This window comes from Bombina bombina, chromosome 7 (genome assembly GCF_027579735.1).
Source record: "Bombina bombina isolate aBomBom1 chromosome 7, aBomBom1.pri, whole genome shotgun sequence".
NCBI classification, from domain to species: Eukaryota; Metazoa; Chordata; class Amphibia; order Anura; family Bombinatoridae; genus Bombina; species Bombina bombina.
The window spans coordinates 229,072,498-229,088,858 of record NC_069505.1 but is presented as its reverse complement, the minus strand read 5'-3'; the positions used below and the strand labels follow the sequence as shown (position 1 = coordinate 229,088,858).

Sequence of the window (16,361 nt, the reverse complement as noted above, 5' to 3'; positions counted from 1 at the left end):
GCATGTCATTTAACTGCATGTAACTTAGTTTGCACAAGGTTGCAAAGCAAAAAAAACGCTGTTGGAAATCATTATGCTTAGTTTCCAGTTTTCCATCATTATCGGCAGCGGGGGGTCTGGCGCCAAATACAATGTCCCATAAGAACTAATAGAAGCCGAAAATCGAAATTTTACACCCGGTTTCTATTCAAGGCGCAAACAGATTAAACACTGTTGTAACAGTCTGAAGGTTACGGCATGCTAAACTAGGTGTAAAAACGTGACAAACAATGTAAGCTTTTCTCTTTTTCAAGTTATTTTTATATGTAATATTTAGTGCTGCCCCAGGCATAGGCCTAGCTGGAGTTATGTGCTTGATTATATTTCTGCAAGCACTGCGCAAAATATTTAAATGGGAAACCTGGTACTAAGTTGGCAACTTCGGTAGCTAACAATTAAATTTTTACTGACTCAATGGAAACGAGCTCTATGTGAGTTAACCCTGCAAATGGGTTAAAAACATAGGTAGAGTCCTGTTCGGAAACCACAAACAGTGCAGCTCTTAACTAGGAAATGACCAATCACTGGCAAGTACTTATGGCTGCTGCCTCTGTGCTTTTGTCCCACACTCCCTAGAACATAAACATCAAATTTAAAACGCAAAATTTGATGAGAATTTTTTTTGCAATACATTTAATGTACTAGATTATTCTTTGATCACTTTTCTCTTGTTAGGTAACAAGCTGTATATGTGTCCCACTTATCTCTGAGCAGGAAGATAACACATTTGCTTATTTCAGGGAAACAGCAGTTTGCTGTGTACAAGTTCAGATTGGGAAGATGATGAAATTTCTCTTTCTGGAAAGGAAAGAATAAATATAGAGTGTAGCTTCCCAGAAGATGTATTTGCACAGAAATGGAATGAAACGTGTGTTTTATGTAAAGCTATCCTGACTATTGAAAAATACATTGACATAATCCTCCAAGGTAAGGTCCTAAATACAAATTAAACTCAAAATGCAATTCCACATAAATTAATTAATTAAAAATAAACAACATGGTAATATACATTATTTATTTTGGTTGTTTTTTTCCCTGTAAAATACATTGTAAATATGAGGCAGATCCAAAGGACATGTAGAGATCAGTGTCAATAAATTCCCATTTCAGGTAGATAAATGTATGGGTCACGGATAGCAGTAATATTCAAGGTATTATATATAGAAATAGAACATTGACACCTTTGAAACATTATATTCTGCTCCTAAATAATATGCAATATTGACTTATGCTAAAGAAACGCCACACTCCCTGATAGGTCGTTCTATTAAAGCACCGCTCAATATTCACAACCGTTTGTCTTGGGATGATGTCTCTCTGAGGGGTATTCAGCGCAACCTGCCCAGGTGATTAGAGTATTCCAGCACTTTATATAACAGAGTCTGAAGCCTAGAGGAGAGTGCATCTGCAATCTGCTAATGAGAACAAGAATTGAACTAGGCATTGTTAGATTTCGTTAGTATCCGAATGCAGAAGGAGGTTGCTTTTCAGAGCCAGATTTCTCCTTGTGAAAGCTCAAATCCAGACCTTGGTGTGTTGCACTTTCACAAGAAGAAATCCGGTTCTGAAAAGAGCCAAATGCCACGAGTGGTCGCCTTCTTCCGCATTTAAATACCAAAGAATTATCCAAATGTCCATGACTAATTTAAACCAATAGTTTCTTAAAGGGACATGAAATGTGTTGAGATTGGGATATGTTTAATTGTGAGTAATGTACTCTATTAAACACAAGTGAGTACAAATCTGTGGTGCAGGTGTGTAAACTATTGTGGGTTAATAAAAAAAAAAACACGTAAAAAAGAATATAAAAAGAACGTTTTATTAGAAAATTGGAGTTCTAAAATATCTATTAAAGGGGGTTTTAAATGTAGGAGTCTACCAGTGGATAGATTAGATGTCTACAGGAAGTAAAAATTTAAAAACATTCTAAAGGTAGTTTAGCTCATTGTGAGTCACGTCACGTAATGATCCACTACAAGGGAAAACAAATACATTTAGGAGTTTTGCCTATTGAACAAATAACCACTGACACAGGATGTAATAGACATACCAAGTTCAGACAGTGATTTTGCACTCTTCTGAAGGTTGGTCCAGAACGTTTCCTCTGGGTTAAAGGGACAGTATACACCAATTTCCATATAACTGCATGTAACAGACACTACTATAAAGAAGAATATGTACAGATACTGATATAAATATACAGTATAAACTAATTGTCATATAACTGCATGTAATATACACTACTATACAGAATATGTACAGATACTGATATAAATATACAGTATACACTAATTGTCATATAACTGCATGTAACAGACATTACCATACAGAATATGTACAGATACTGATATAAATATACATTATACAGTAATTGTCATATAACTGCATGTAACAGACACTACTATACAGAATATGTACAGATACTGATATAAATATACAGTATACACTAATTGTCATATAACTGCATGTAATAGACACTACTATACAGAATATGTACAGATACTGATATAAATATACAGTATACACTAATTGTCATATAACTGCATGTAATAGACACTACTATACAGAATATGTACAGATATTGATATAAATATACAGTATATACTAATTGTCATATAACTGCATGTAATAGACACTACTATACAGAATATGTACAGATACTCATAAATATACAGTATACACTAATTGTCATATAACTGCATGTAATAGACACTACTATACAGAATATGTACAGATACTGATATAAATATACAGTATACACTAATTGTCGTATAACTGCATGTAATAGACACTCCTATACAGAATATGTACATATACTGTATACACTAATTGTCATATAACTGCATGTAATAGACACTACTATACAGAATATGTACAGATACTGATATAAATATACATTATACAGTAATTGTCATATAACTGCATGTAATAGACACTACTATACAGAATATGTACAGATACTGATATAAATATACAGTATACACTAATTGTCATATAACTGCATGTAATAGACACTCCTATACAGAATATGTACAGATACTGATATAAATATACAGTATACACTAATTGTCATATAACTGCATGAAATTATTATTATCCAGGTATTTGTAGAGCGCCAACAGATTCCGCAGCGCTGTAAACATAGTCGGTGTACAGGATAGCTTTTGTAGGGGTCAAGTGGGTAGAGGGCCCTGCCGAGAGTTTCACTGTTGTAGTCGGCTCTTATGAAGCGATCTGTAAACAGCTGGGCCCATAGGCTTACATTCTAAGGGGCTCAAGGGGAAAGCAATGGCGTTAGGAATGATTAGTGTTGGTTGTATGCATCCCTGAATAGTAGAGTTTTTAGGGAGTGCTTGAAGCTGTTAAAACTAGGGGAGAGTCTTATGGAGCGAGGCAGGGAATTCCACAAGATGGGGGCCAGTCTGGAGAAGTCCTGTAAACGTGAATGTGAGGAAGTAACAAGAGAGGAGGAGATCCTGAGCTGATCGAAGGGGACGGGAGGGAGAGTATCTAGAGACAAGTTCTGAGATGTAGGGGGGAGCAGTGCAGTTGAGAGCTTTATATGTCAGGGTGAGGATTTTATGTTTAATCCTAGAGGCAAGAGGAAGCCAGTGCAGGGATTGGCAGAGAGGTGCAGCAGATGAAGAGCGACGAGTAAGGAAGATGAGCCTGGCATTAATAATGGATTGTAAAGGAGCTATGCGGCAGCTAGGTAGACCAGAGAGGATGGAATTGCAGTAGTCGAGGCGGGAAAGGATGAGAGAGTGGATTAAAATCTTAGTTGTATCTTGTGTAAGGAAATGTCTAATTTTAGCAATGTTTTTAAGGTGGAAGCGGCAGGCTTTAGCCATGGACTGGATGTGAGGAGTGAAGGAAAGATCTGAGTCAAGTGTGACCCCAAGACATCGGGCGAGCGGGGTAGGGGTAATGATGGAATTATCAACAGTTATAGAAATTTTGGGGGTGGAGATATTGGAAGAAGGGGGAAAAATAAGGAGTTCAGTTTTGGAGAGATTTAGCTTAAGGTAATGAGAGGACATCCAAGATGAGATGTGAGAAAGACAGTTAGTGACACAGGTTAGTAAGGAAGGAGGTAGGTCTGGTGCAGAGAGGTAGATTTGGGTGTCATCGGCATACAAATGGTATTGAAACCCATGGGACTTTATTAAGGAACCTAGTGACGACGTGTAGATTGAGAAGAGAAGGGGACCAAGGACAGAGCCTTGAGGTACCCCAACAGAAAGTGGTAACGGGGCAGAGGATGCTCCGGAGAAGGCTACACTAAATGTACGGTTAGTCAGATAGGAAGAGAACCACGAGAGAGCTGTGTCACAGATGTCGAAGGATTGGAGGGTTTGGAGCAGAAGAGGGTGGTCAACAGTGTCAAAGGCTGCAGACAGGTCAAGGAGGATAAGCAGAGAGAAGTGGCCTTTGGATTTTGCTGTAAGTATGTCATTGGTAACCTTGACAATTGCTGTCTCTGTAGAGTGATGGGAACGAAATCCAGATTGCAGTGGGTCAAGGAGAGAGTTTAGTGTAAGGAAATGGGATAGACGTGCGTAAACTAGCTTTTCAAGGAGCTTTGAGGCAAGAGGGAGTAGGGAAATAGGGCGGTAATTGGAAGGGGAGGTTGGATCAAGGGAAGGTTTTTTGAGGATAGGTGTAACCAGTGCATGTTTTAGAGATGAGGGAAATATACCAGTGCTGAGGGAGAGGTTGGAAATGTGTGTGAGTATGGGGGTGAGGGTAGAAGAGAAGTATGTTGAGAGCTGATTTCACTTCTGATGGAGTCAATTTTGTTGTTGAAGTGGCTTGCAAAATCTTGAGCTGAGAGAGAGGTTGTGTTAGGAGGTGGGGGTGGGCGGAGAAGAGTGTTGAACGTGTTGAACAGACGTTTAGGGTTAGAGGAAAGAGTAGAGATGAGATTAGAAAAATATTGTTGCTTATAAAGATTAAGGGCAGAATAGTAGGAGTTCAGGATGAACTTGTAGTGAAGAAAGTCAGCTGAACTCCGAGATTTCCTCCAATGTCGCTCAGCAGTACGGGAGCATCTGCGTAGGTATCGTGTCAGAGGAGTATGCCAGGGCTGAGGATGAGAGTGTGTTTTCTGAGCTAAGGTTTGAGGGGCCAGAGTGTCAATGACCGATGTAAGGGTGGAATTATACTGGCAGATAGATTGGTCAGGGCAGGAAAAGGAGGTGATGGATGAGAGGAGAGGTTTGAGAGAGCTAGCGAGCTGATGCAGCTCTAGTGACTTAGTGCTTCTGTGAAGTTTCTTGTGAGGGGTAGAGGGAGGGGGAGTTGTAGGTAGGGAAGTGATGTTGCAAGTTAGGAGATGATGGTCAGTGAGAGGAAAAGGGGAGTTTGTTAAATTTGAAAGAGTGCATCGATAGGTGAAAATCAGATCAAGGGAATGACCATCTTTGTGAGTGGGAGAGTCAGACCATTGTGACAGGCCGAAAGAGGAAGTCAGTTGAAGAAGTTGTATTGCAGAGGAGGCATTGAGATTGTCAAGAGGGATGTTAAAGTCGCCAAGAATGAGGGCAGGGGTGTCTGAGGAAAGAAAATAAGGAAGCCAGGCAGCAAAGTGATCTAAAAATTGAGTTGGGGAGCCAGGGGGGCGGTATATGACTGCAACACGTATAGAGAGGGGAGAGGATAACCGAATCATGTGTGCTTCAAATGAAGAAAATGTGAGTGAAGAGAAGGGCTGTATATGTTGGAAGGTGCAAGGAGAGGAAAGTAAAATACCGACACCACCTCCTTGTCTATTGCCAGACCTAGGAGTGTGGCTGAAATGGAGACCCCCATGTGACAGTGCAGCAGTGGATGCTGTGTCTGAAGCAGAGAGCCAGGTTTCTGTGAGAGCCAGAAGGTTAAGAGAGTGGGAGATAAAGAGATCATGGATAGAAGTGAGCTTGTTGCAAACAGAGCGAGAGTTACAGAGTGCACAAGTGAAGGGGGAGGGGGTTTTTGATGTAAGAGGAATGTGATTAAGGTTACCAGAGTTTAGTTTATGAAGTCTATTGAAAGGCACACAAGGATGTGAAAGGTTAGGAGGTTGTGAGGGACCAGGATTAGGGGAGATGTCGCCAGCAGCTAGTATGAGCAAGAGGGAGAGTGACATGAGATGAGAAGCAGATTTGCAGTAATGAGACTGTTTGGCTGAAGTGCAGGGGGGAGAGAGAGTATTTAGGAATAGGTAGAGTTCATGAGTACAAAAGTAAGGTGAGTATAAGAGAGATGGGCTAATGAACAGTGCAGGTGGAGAGGGAGAAGGAGTAATTGAGTAATGTAGTTTGTTATAGAGACAAGAGGTAGCAAAAAGGAATATAAAGATATTGAGCATTATTCTGAAAGTGGGAACCAAGTAAACACATAAGACACAGTGTTACAGCAGCACTTGCAAAAGGATACAATGAGATACATAAAACACAGTTTTACAAGAGTACTTGCCTTGTGTCTTGCCCCTTGCCCAATCCTTGTTCAATTCTTGTATAATTCTTAAAAATTATTGCCTCACTTTGAAAATGTGAACATATGCTATTGTTAAAAAGTACACAGCCCTGTAAGCAGTGCACCCCCTGTGCAGTAGTGAACAGATACTGTAGAATGAACAGATACTGATATAAATATACAGTATACACTAATTGTCATATAACTGCATGTAATAGACAGTACTATAAAGAATATGTACAAATACTGATATAAATATATTGTATACACTAATTGTCATATAACTGCATGTAATAGACACTACTATACAGAATATGTACAGATACTGATATAAATATACAGTATAAACTAATTGTCATATAACTGCATGTAATAGACACTACTATACAGAATATGTACAGATACTGATATAAATATACAGTATACACTAATTGTCATATAACTGCATGTAATAGACACTACTATACAGAATATGTACAGATACTGATATAAATATACAGTATACACTAATTGTCATATAACTGCATGTAATAGACACTACTATACAGAATATGTACAGATACTGATATAAATATACAGTATATACTAATTGTCATATAACTGCATGTAATAGACACTACTATACAGACTATGTACAGATACTGATATAAATATACAGTATACACTAATTGTCATATAACCGCATGTAATAGACACTACTATACAGAATATGTACAGAATAGACACTACTATACAGAATATGAACAGATACTGATATAAATATACAGTATACACTAATTGTCATATAACTGCATGTAATAGACACTACTATACAGAAAATGTACAGATACTGATATAAATATACAGTATACACCAATTTCCATATAACTGCATGTAACAGACACTACTATAAAGAAGAATATGCACAGATACTGATATAAATACAGTATACACTAATTGTTATATATATATATATATATATATATATATATATATATATATATATATATATATATATGTTTTTATTTTATATTAAAGTTTGTTATTATTATTAAATCACACTTTTACATATATTTTTAGTTTAGTAACGTTATCACATTATGGTTTTGTTTCCAGATTCTGCAAAATATTTTCACATACTCTTTTTTATTATTTTATTATTATTATTCATATTTAAATGATAAAAGTAACTTATAGTATTTGCATTAGTTTCCTGGTTGAGCGAGACAAATCCACGCTTTATACATTTGTATTGTAGTAACACGCTATCGCATTTAGGTTTGTTTCCCCAATCCTGAGATACAGTTGCATTTTACTATTATGTTTAACCATAGATATCGGTCTTCAAGTTTTAGGATAATTTTTTTTTCTCTCACAATACAGTTTCATTTTTAATTTATAGTCTTTTCAGCAGTAGTGCATCTTTAGTATAATGGCCTTTTTTGTAAATTTAAACTTGTATCTGTGGGTTTTTTTTGCTTTGTTTATATGGTGCAATAAATGTGAGAAACCAAAACAAATCTATAAAATATTTTTTTAAAAATAGGCAATATTTTTAACAGAATTTTTTTCATATTAATAGTTGACAAATAATTGTATGAGTAATAAGTAATACTAAAGAATTAGCACACAGTTACCAAACACATCCTGTAATATTGCAGCATAGCAAAGCCCTGCACATTTATGACTGAGCTAAACCTTTTTTGTAGTTATAGTTTAAAGGGATATAAAACAGTCTATTTCATTGTGGTAATAAAAAGCACTAAGCAGTGGGTTATACTTAATAGAAATCATTGTAATATCGGTTGGTCATCATTTTTTTTTTACTTCATTTGCTTGCTTAACACTTTCTACCAAACACTCTAAATGTTTTCACTTGTTACATTGGTTTTATAAATGTGCAAAACACACTGATAATATTACCTCGGCCGTTGCTCATTACGGATGTTCAGAAATCATTATATACCTAACAACAAGTTCAAGACTGCGATTAACCCCAGAGTTACATGACGGTCATGTGTACACTACCTACCTTGGTATTGTCTTTGACAAAAGATACCATGAGAATTAAATAAATTTGGTCACATAAGTTAATTGGAAACGTTCATAACATTGTTTGCTCGTTAAATTATGAAAGAAAAAATTGGGGTTCATGTCCCAAAATCGATGCCTATGTTAAGTGTTAAACTTTTTTTTTAAGTTGATTCCTTTTTGGCCATATTTATAATTGGCAGAAACTAAATTGAAAACGGAAACTCACAACATATAATGCTATAATTGAACCAAACAAAGTAATTTGACAACTAGTAAAGGAAGTAACACATTTTAATATTTATTTACATAAAACATGATCATTTACTGCAGATAAAAACAAAACAATAAATCCCATTAACTTCTACAGTGCAAAAATAACAAGAGTCTGATACTTTTTCAGAATTTCCTTTTTGAAAATAAATTCACTGTTTATTTGGCCCCAGAAAAGTACGTAAAATCCAAAAACATCATCTTTTGAACTAAATTACCGTATATAAATTACAGCAGACAAGTCTCAGGTCTATGGGGAATTTCAGTAATGCAGGAAGAGATCAGGGGGTTTTCAGCAGCCTGTTTGATTTCTAAGTCTTTTAATTTTTTGTTTGTTTTCAAAATGGGTTTTTAATGGGTTGATATTCAAGTTCAAATAAAAATAAAGTCCTTGACTAGTAACCAGAATGTGTACTAAGGATTTTTCTTCTTCCCTTTCAATAACTTCGGGTTTTGAGGAGTTAAAAAAAACAAAAACAAGCAAAACAAAACACTACAGGACACAACGGTTATGAACCTTGATGACTCTGTTGCACTGCTGAGTCTGGCAAATGTCCAGGGGGTAAAGGCTGGGTATTTCCTACATGAGCTGCCTGGTCTCCAGCTTAAGAAAAATGAAAAAAAAAGTTAATTTTGTATTGAAATGAACATTTTGGTTAATTTTGCTCTTTTATAAATTAAAAGCATGTAAACATCAACATTTAGAGCTAGATTACAAGTGAGGCGCAAACGGTTTTGCACAAGTGATGTCTTTTTGCGAGCATTTTTTTTGCGCTGATATTACAAGTTGAGTGAAATCGCTATTTAGCTTCAATGCTTACTGCGATCTCAGAGCTGTGGTTAACTGTATTCCAGAAAACACTTAACAAAATACACTACAAAGTACAGTTGCACTCATAATAACAGTCTAATAAATATACATTACACAGTACAGTTACACACATAATAACACTGTCTAATAAATATACATTACACAGTACAGTTACACACATAATAACACTGTCTAATAAATATACATTACACAGTACAGTTACACACATAATAACACTGTCTAATAAATATACACTACAAAGTACAGTTGCACTCATATTAACACTGTCTAATAAATATACACTACAAAGTACAGTTGCACTCATATTAACCCCTTAACATCAAGGGCCGTACAGGGTACGTCTTATACAAACTGGTCTTTAAAGACCAGCGACGTAACCTGTACGGATTAGGTGTTTATAGCTTTCAAGGTATTGCCGTTATGCCTCGATATTGAGGCATCATGGCAATACCTTTTCTGGCACACCGATGCAGAGATCGTTGGTGGGTGGGAGCAGCTGCAGGGAGGAGGGTGGGCGGCCCATCGCTGGGAATCTTCTTCCGGATTAGTCCCCGGTGCATGCGGGAGCGCGCACGGGGGCAGGGCTGCGTGTGCGCACGCGCGCACATGATCTAATCATCTAAACGGTCCGGTTGTGGTGGGAGCGGTTGGTGATCTGTGGTGGGAGCGGGTGATGGGGGTTACATTTTTATTTATAAAAGGGATCTGGGAGAGGAGAGCTACACTACAGAAAAAAAATATATATATTAAAAAAATGCACAAATGTTTGAAAAGTGGGTACTGGTAGACAGCTGCCAGTACCTAAAATGGCACCAAATAGTGAGAGGGGACAATTGTGGGGTGGGGGAGGGAAGAGAGCTGTTTGGAAGGGATCAGGGGGTGGGATGTGTCAGGTGGGAGGCTGATCTCTACACTAAAGCTAAAATTAACCCTGCAAGCTCCCTACAAGCTACCTAATTAACCCCGTCACTGCTAGCCATAATACACGTGTGATGCACAGCGGCATTTAGCGGCCTTGTAATTACCAAAAAGCAACGCCAAAGCCATATATGTCTGCTATTTCTGAACAAAGGGGATCCCAGAGAAGCATTTACAACCATATATGCCGTAATTGCACAAGTTGTTTGTAAATAATTTCAGTGACAAACCTAAAGTTTGTGAAAAAATTTGTGAAAAAGTGAATTATTTTTTTTATTTGATCGCATTTGGCGGTGAAATGGTGGCATGAAATATATCAAAATGGGCCTAGATCAATACTTTGGGATGTCTTCTAAAAAAAAAATATATATATACACGTCAAGGGATATTCAAGAATTCCTGAAAGATATCATTGTTCCAATATAACTAGATCTAATTTTGAAAAAAAGTGGTTTGGAAATAGCAAAGTGCTACTTGTACTTATTGCCCTATAACTTGCAAAAAAAGCAAAGAACATGTAAACATTGGGTATTTCTAAACTCAGGACAAAATGTAGAAACTATTTAGCATGGGTGTTTTTGGTGGTTGTAGATGTGTAACAGATTTTGGGGGTCAAAGTTAGAAAAAGTGTGTTTTTTTCCATTTTTTCTTCATATTTTATAATTTTTTATAGTAAATTATAAGATATGATGAAAATAATGGTATCTTTAGAAAGTCCATTTAATGGCGAGAAAAACGGTATATAATATGTGTGGGTACAGTAAATGAGTAAGAAGAAACTTACAGCTAAACACAAACACCGCAGAAATGTAAAAATAGCCCTGGTCCTTAAAGGGACAGTATACACTCATTTTCATATAACTGCATGTAATAGACACTACTATAAAGAATAATATGCACAGATACTGATATAAAAATTCAGTATAAAACTGTTTAAAAACTTACTTAGAAGCTGTCAGTTTACCTCTGTTGAAAAGGTAGCTGGAAAGCCCACTGCAAGTGGCAAATAAGACACTCCCCCCCCTCCCCCTTCTTTTGCATATGAAAAGACCCTTTACACAAACAGGAGCAAGCTGGAGTAGGTAGTCGAGCGTATTCACATAAAACTTTGGGGCTTGGTTAGGAGTCTGAAAATCAGAGCAATGTTATTTAAAAATAAGCAAAACTATACATTAATTTTAAAAAAAAAACTTTATGGGCTATATAAATAGATTATCTACAAAACATTTATGCAAAGAAAAAATGAGTGTATAATGTCCCTTTAAGGGAAAGAAATTGAAAAATGGCCTTGTCCTTAAGGGGTTAACACTGTGTCTACTAAATATACACTACAAAGTGCAGTTGCACTCATATTAACACTGTCTAATACAAATTATTTAAAAAAATATTGCATAAAAAAAGTTATAAGAGCTCAAAAATATGAAATCTCGGGTGTTAGAAAAAAAAAAAGGCGGCAAAGGGCTTTAACATTGAGATATATACAGATACATTGCTAAAGATGTATTTGTATGCATATAGATATGTCTATATATGTGTACATATATATTAATTCATTTATATGTATATAACAGAATTTATGCTTACCTGATAAATTACTTTCTCCAACGGTGTGTCCGGTCCACGGCGTCATCCTTACTTGTGGGATATTCTCTTCCCCAACAGGAAATGGCAAAGAGTCCCAGCAAAGCTGGTCACATGATCCCTCCTAGGCTCCGCCCACCCCAGTCATTCGACCGACGGACAGGAGGAAATATATATAGGAGAAACCATATGATACCGTGGTGACTGTAGTTAGAGAAAATAATATATCAGACCTGATTAAAAAACCAGGGCGGGCCGTGGACCGGACACACCGTTGGAGAAAGTAATTTATCAGGTAAGCATAAATTCTGTTTTCTCCAACATTGGTATGTCCGGTCCACGGCGTCATCCTTACTTGTGGGAACCAATACCAAAGCTTTAGGACACGGATGAAGGGAGGGAGCAAATCAGGTCACCTAAATGGAAGGCACCACGGCTTGCAAAACCTTTCTCCCAAAAATAGCCTCCGAAGAAGCAAAAGTATCAAATTTGTAAAATTTGGCAAAAGTGTGCAGTGAAGACCAAGTCGCTGCCTTACATATCTGGTCAACAGAAGCCTCGTTCTTGAATGCCCATGTGGAAGCCACAGCCCTAGTGGAGTGAGCTATGATTCTTTCAGGAGGCTGCCGTCCGGCAGTCTCATAAGCCAATCGGATGATGCTTTTAAGCCAAAAGGAAAGAGAGGTAGAAGTCGCTTTTTGATCTCTCCTTTTACCAGAATAAACAACAAACAAGGAAGATGTTTGTCTGAAATCTTTAGTAGCCTCTAAATAGAATTTTAGAGCATGGACTACATCCAAATTGTGTAACAAACGTTCCTTCTTTGAAACTGGATTCGGACACAAAGAAGGTACAACTATCTCCTGGTTAATATTTTTGTTGGAAACAACTTTCGGAAGAAAACCAGGCTTAGTACGCAAAACCACCTTATCTGCATGGAACACCAGATAGGGCGGAGAACACTGCAGAGCAGATAACTCTGAAACTCTTCTAGCAGAAGAAATTGCAACCAAAAACAAAACTTTCCAAGATAATAACTTAATATCTACGGAATGTAAGGGTTCAAACGGAACCCCTTGAAGAACTGAAAGAACTAGATTTAGACTCCAGGGAGGAGTCAAAGGTCTGTAAACAGGCTTGATCCTAACCAGAGCCTGAACAAATGCTTGAACATCTGGCACAGCTGCCAGTCTTTTGTGAAGTAAAACAGATAAAGCAGAGATCTGTCCCTTCAGAGAACTAGTAGATAATCCTTTCTCCAAACCTTCTTGTAGAAAGGATAGAATCTTAGGAATTTTTATCTTGTTCCATGGGAATCCTTTAGATTCACACCAACAGATATATTTTTTCCATATTTTATGGTAAATTTTTCTAGTTACAGGCTTTCTAGCCTGAATCAGAGTATCTATTACAGAATCTGAAAACCCACGCTTTGATAAAATCAAGCGTTCAATCTCCAAGCCGTCAGTTGGAGGGAAACCAGATTCGGATGTTCGAATGGACCCTGAACAAGAAGGTCCTGTCTCAAAGGTAGCTTCCATGGTGGAGCCGATGACATATTCACCAGGTCTGCATACCAAGTCCTGCGTGGCCACGCAGGAGCTATCAAGATCACCGATGCCCTCTCCTGATTGATCCTGGCTACCAGCCTGGGGATGAGAGGAAACGGTGGGAATACATAAGCTAGGTTGAAGGTCCAAGGTGCTACTAGTGCATCTACTAGGGTCGCCTTGGGATCCCTGGATCTGGACCCGTAGCAAGGAACCTTGAAGTTCTGACGAGACGCCATCAGATCCATGTCTGGAATGCCCCATAATTGAGTTATTTGGGCAAAGATTTCCGGATGGAGTTCCCACTCCCCCGGATGGAATGTCTGACGACTCAGAAAATCCGCTTCCCAATTTTCCACTCCTGGGATGTGGATCGCAGACAAGTGGCAGGAGTGATCCTCCGCCCATTGAATTATCTTGGTCACTTCTTTCATCGCCAGGGAACTCCTTGTTCCCCCCTGATGATTGATATATGCAACGGTCGTCATGTTGTCTGACTGAAACCTTAAGAATTTGGCCTTTGCTAGTTGAGGCCAAGCTCTGAGAGCATTGAATATCGCTCTCAGTTCCAGAATGTTTATCGGGAGAAGAGACTCTTCCCGAGACCATAGACCCTGAGCTTTCAGGGATTCCCAGACCATGCCCCAGCCCACTAGGCTGGCGTCGGTCGTGACAATGACCCACTCTGGTCTGCGGAAGCTCTTTCCCTGTGACAGATTGTCCAGGGTCAGCCACCAACGGAGTGAATCTCTGGTCTTTTGATCTACTTGAATCGTCGGAGACAAGTCTGTATAATCCCCATTCCACTGTCTGAGCATGCACAGTTGTAATGGTCTTAGATGAATTCGTGCAAAAGGAACTATGTCCATTGTTGCAACCATCAATCCTATTACTTCCATGCACTGCGCTATGGAAGGACGAGGAACAGAATGAAGTACTTGACAAGAGCTTAGAAGTTTTGATTTTCTGACCTCTGTCAGAAAAATCCTCATTTCTAAGGAATCTAATATCGTTCCCAAGAAGGGAACTCTTGTTGACGGGGACAGAGAACTTTTTTCTTTGTTCACCTTCCATCCGTGAGATCTGAGAAAGGCTAGGACGATGTTCGTATGAGCCTTTGCTTTTGACAGGGACGACGCTTGAATCAGGATGTCGTCCAAGTAAGGTACTACTGCAATGCCCCTTGGTCTTAGAACCGCTAGAAGAGACCCTAGTACCTTTGTGAAAATCCTTGGAGCAGTGGCTAATCCGAATGGAAGTGCCACAAACTGGTAATGCTTGTCCAGAAAAGCGAACCTTAGGAACTGATGATGTTCCTTGTGGATAGGAATATGTAGGTACGCATCCTTTAAATCCACGGTAGTCATAAATTGATTTTCCTGGATAGTAGGTAGGATCGTTCGAATAGTTTCCATTTTGAACGATGGTACCCTGAGAAATTTGTTTAGGATCTTTAGATCCAAAATTGGTCTGAATGTTCCCTCTTTTTTGGGAACTATGAACAGATTGGAATAAAAACCCATTCCTTGTTCTCTTATTGGAACTGGATGTATCACTCCCATCTTTAACAGGTCTTCTACACAATGTAAGAATGCCTGTCTCTTTATTTGGTTTGAAGATAATTGAGACCTGTGGAACCTTCCCCTTGGGGGTAGTTCCCTGAATTCCAGGAGATAACCTTGAGAAACTATTTCTAGCGCCCAAGGATCCTGAACATCTCTTGCCCAGGCCTGAGCAAAGAGAGAAAGTCTGCCCCCCACTAGATCCGGTCCCGGATCAGGGGCTATCCCTTCATGCTGTTTTGGTAGCAGTGATAGGCTTCTTGGCCTGCTTTCCCTTGCTCCAGCCTTGCATTGGTTTCCAGGCTGGTCTGGGTTGTGAAGTATTACCCTCTTGCTTAGAGGATACAGAATTAGAGACTGGTCCGTTTCTGCGAAAGGGACGAAAATTAGGCTTATTTTTAGCCTTAAAAGACCTATCCTGTGGGAGGGCGTGGCCCTTTCCCCCAGTGATGTCTGAAATAATCTCTTTCAAATCAGGTCCAAATAATGTTTTACCTTTGAAAGGAATGTTAAGCAATTTTGTCTTGGAAGACACATCCGCTGACCAAGACTTTAGCCAAAGCGCTCTGCGCGCCACAATAGCAAACCCTGAATTTTTCGCCGCTAATCTAGCTAATTGCAAAGCGGCATCTAAAACAAAAGAGTTAGCCAATTTAAGTGCTTGAACTCTGTCCATAACCTCCTCATACGAAGATTCTTTACTGAGCGATTTTTCTAATTCCTCGAACCAGAAACACGCTGCCGTAGTGACAGGAACAATGCATGAAATTGGTTGTAGAAGGTAACCTTGCTGTACAAAAATCTTTTTAAGCAAACCCTCTAATTTCTTATCCATAGGATCTTTGAAAGCACAACTATCTTCGATAGGAATAGTAGTGCGTTTGTTTAGAGTAGAAACCGCCCCCTCGACCTTGGGGACTGTCTGCCATAAGCCCTTTCTGGGGTCGACTATAGGAAATAATTTCTTAAATATAGGGGGGGGAACAAAAGGTATGCCAGGCCTTTCCCACTCTTTATTTACTATGTCCGCCATCCGCTTGGGTATAGGAAAAGCGTCGGGGGGCACCGGAACCTCTAGGAACTTGTCCATCTTACATAATTTCTCTGGAATGACCAAATTGTCACAATCATCCAGAGTAG

General features: G+C 38.6%; 1 protein-coding gene across 1 annotated transcript in view; it reads right to left on the bottom strand.

Moving 5' to 3' along the window:
* Positions 1–8,781: 8,781 nt before the first annotated feature.
* Positions 8,782–16,361, bottom strand: part of NUCB2 (nucleobindin 2) — a 250,840-nt gene continuing 243,260 nt past the window's right edge. Inside the window, exon 13 of the mRNA XM_053720637.1 lies at positions 8,782–9,382. Within this exon, the coding sequence (XP_053576612.1) occupies positions 9,288–9,382 (95 nt within the window). The 3' untranslated portion in view covers positions 8,782–9,287. The remainder of the gene's footprint in view (positions 9,383–16,361) is intronic.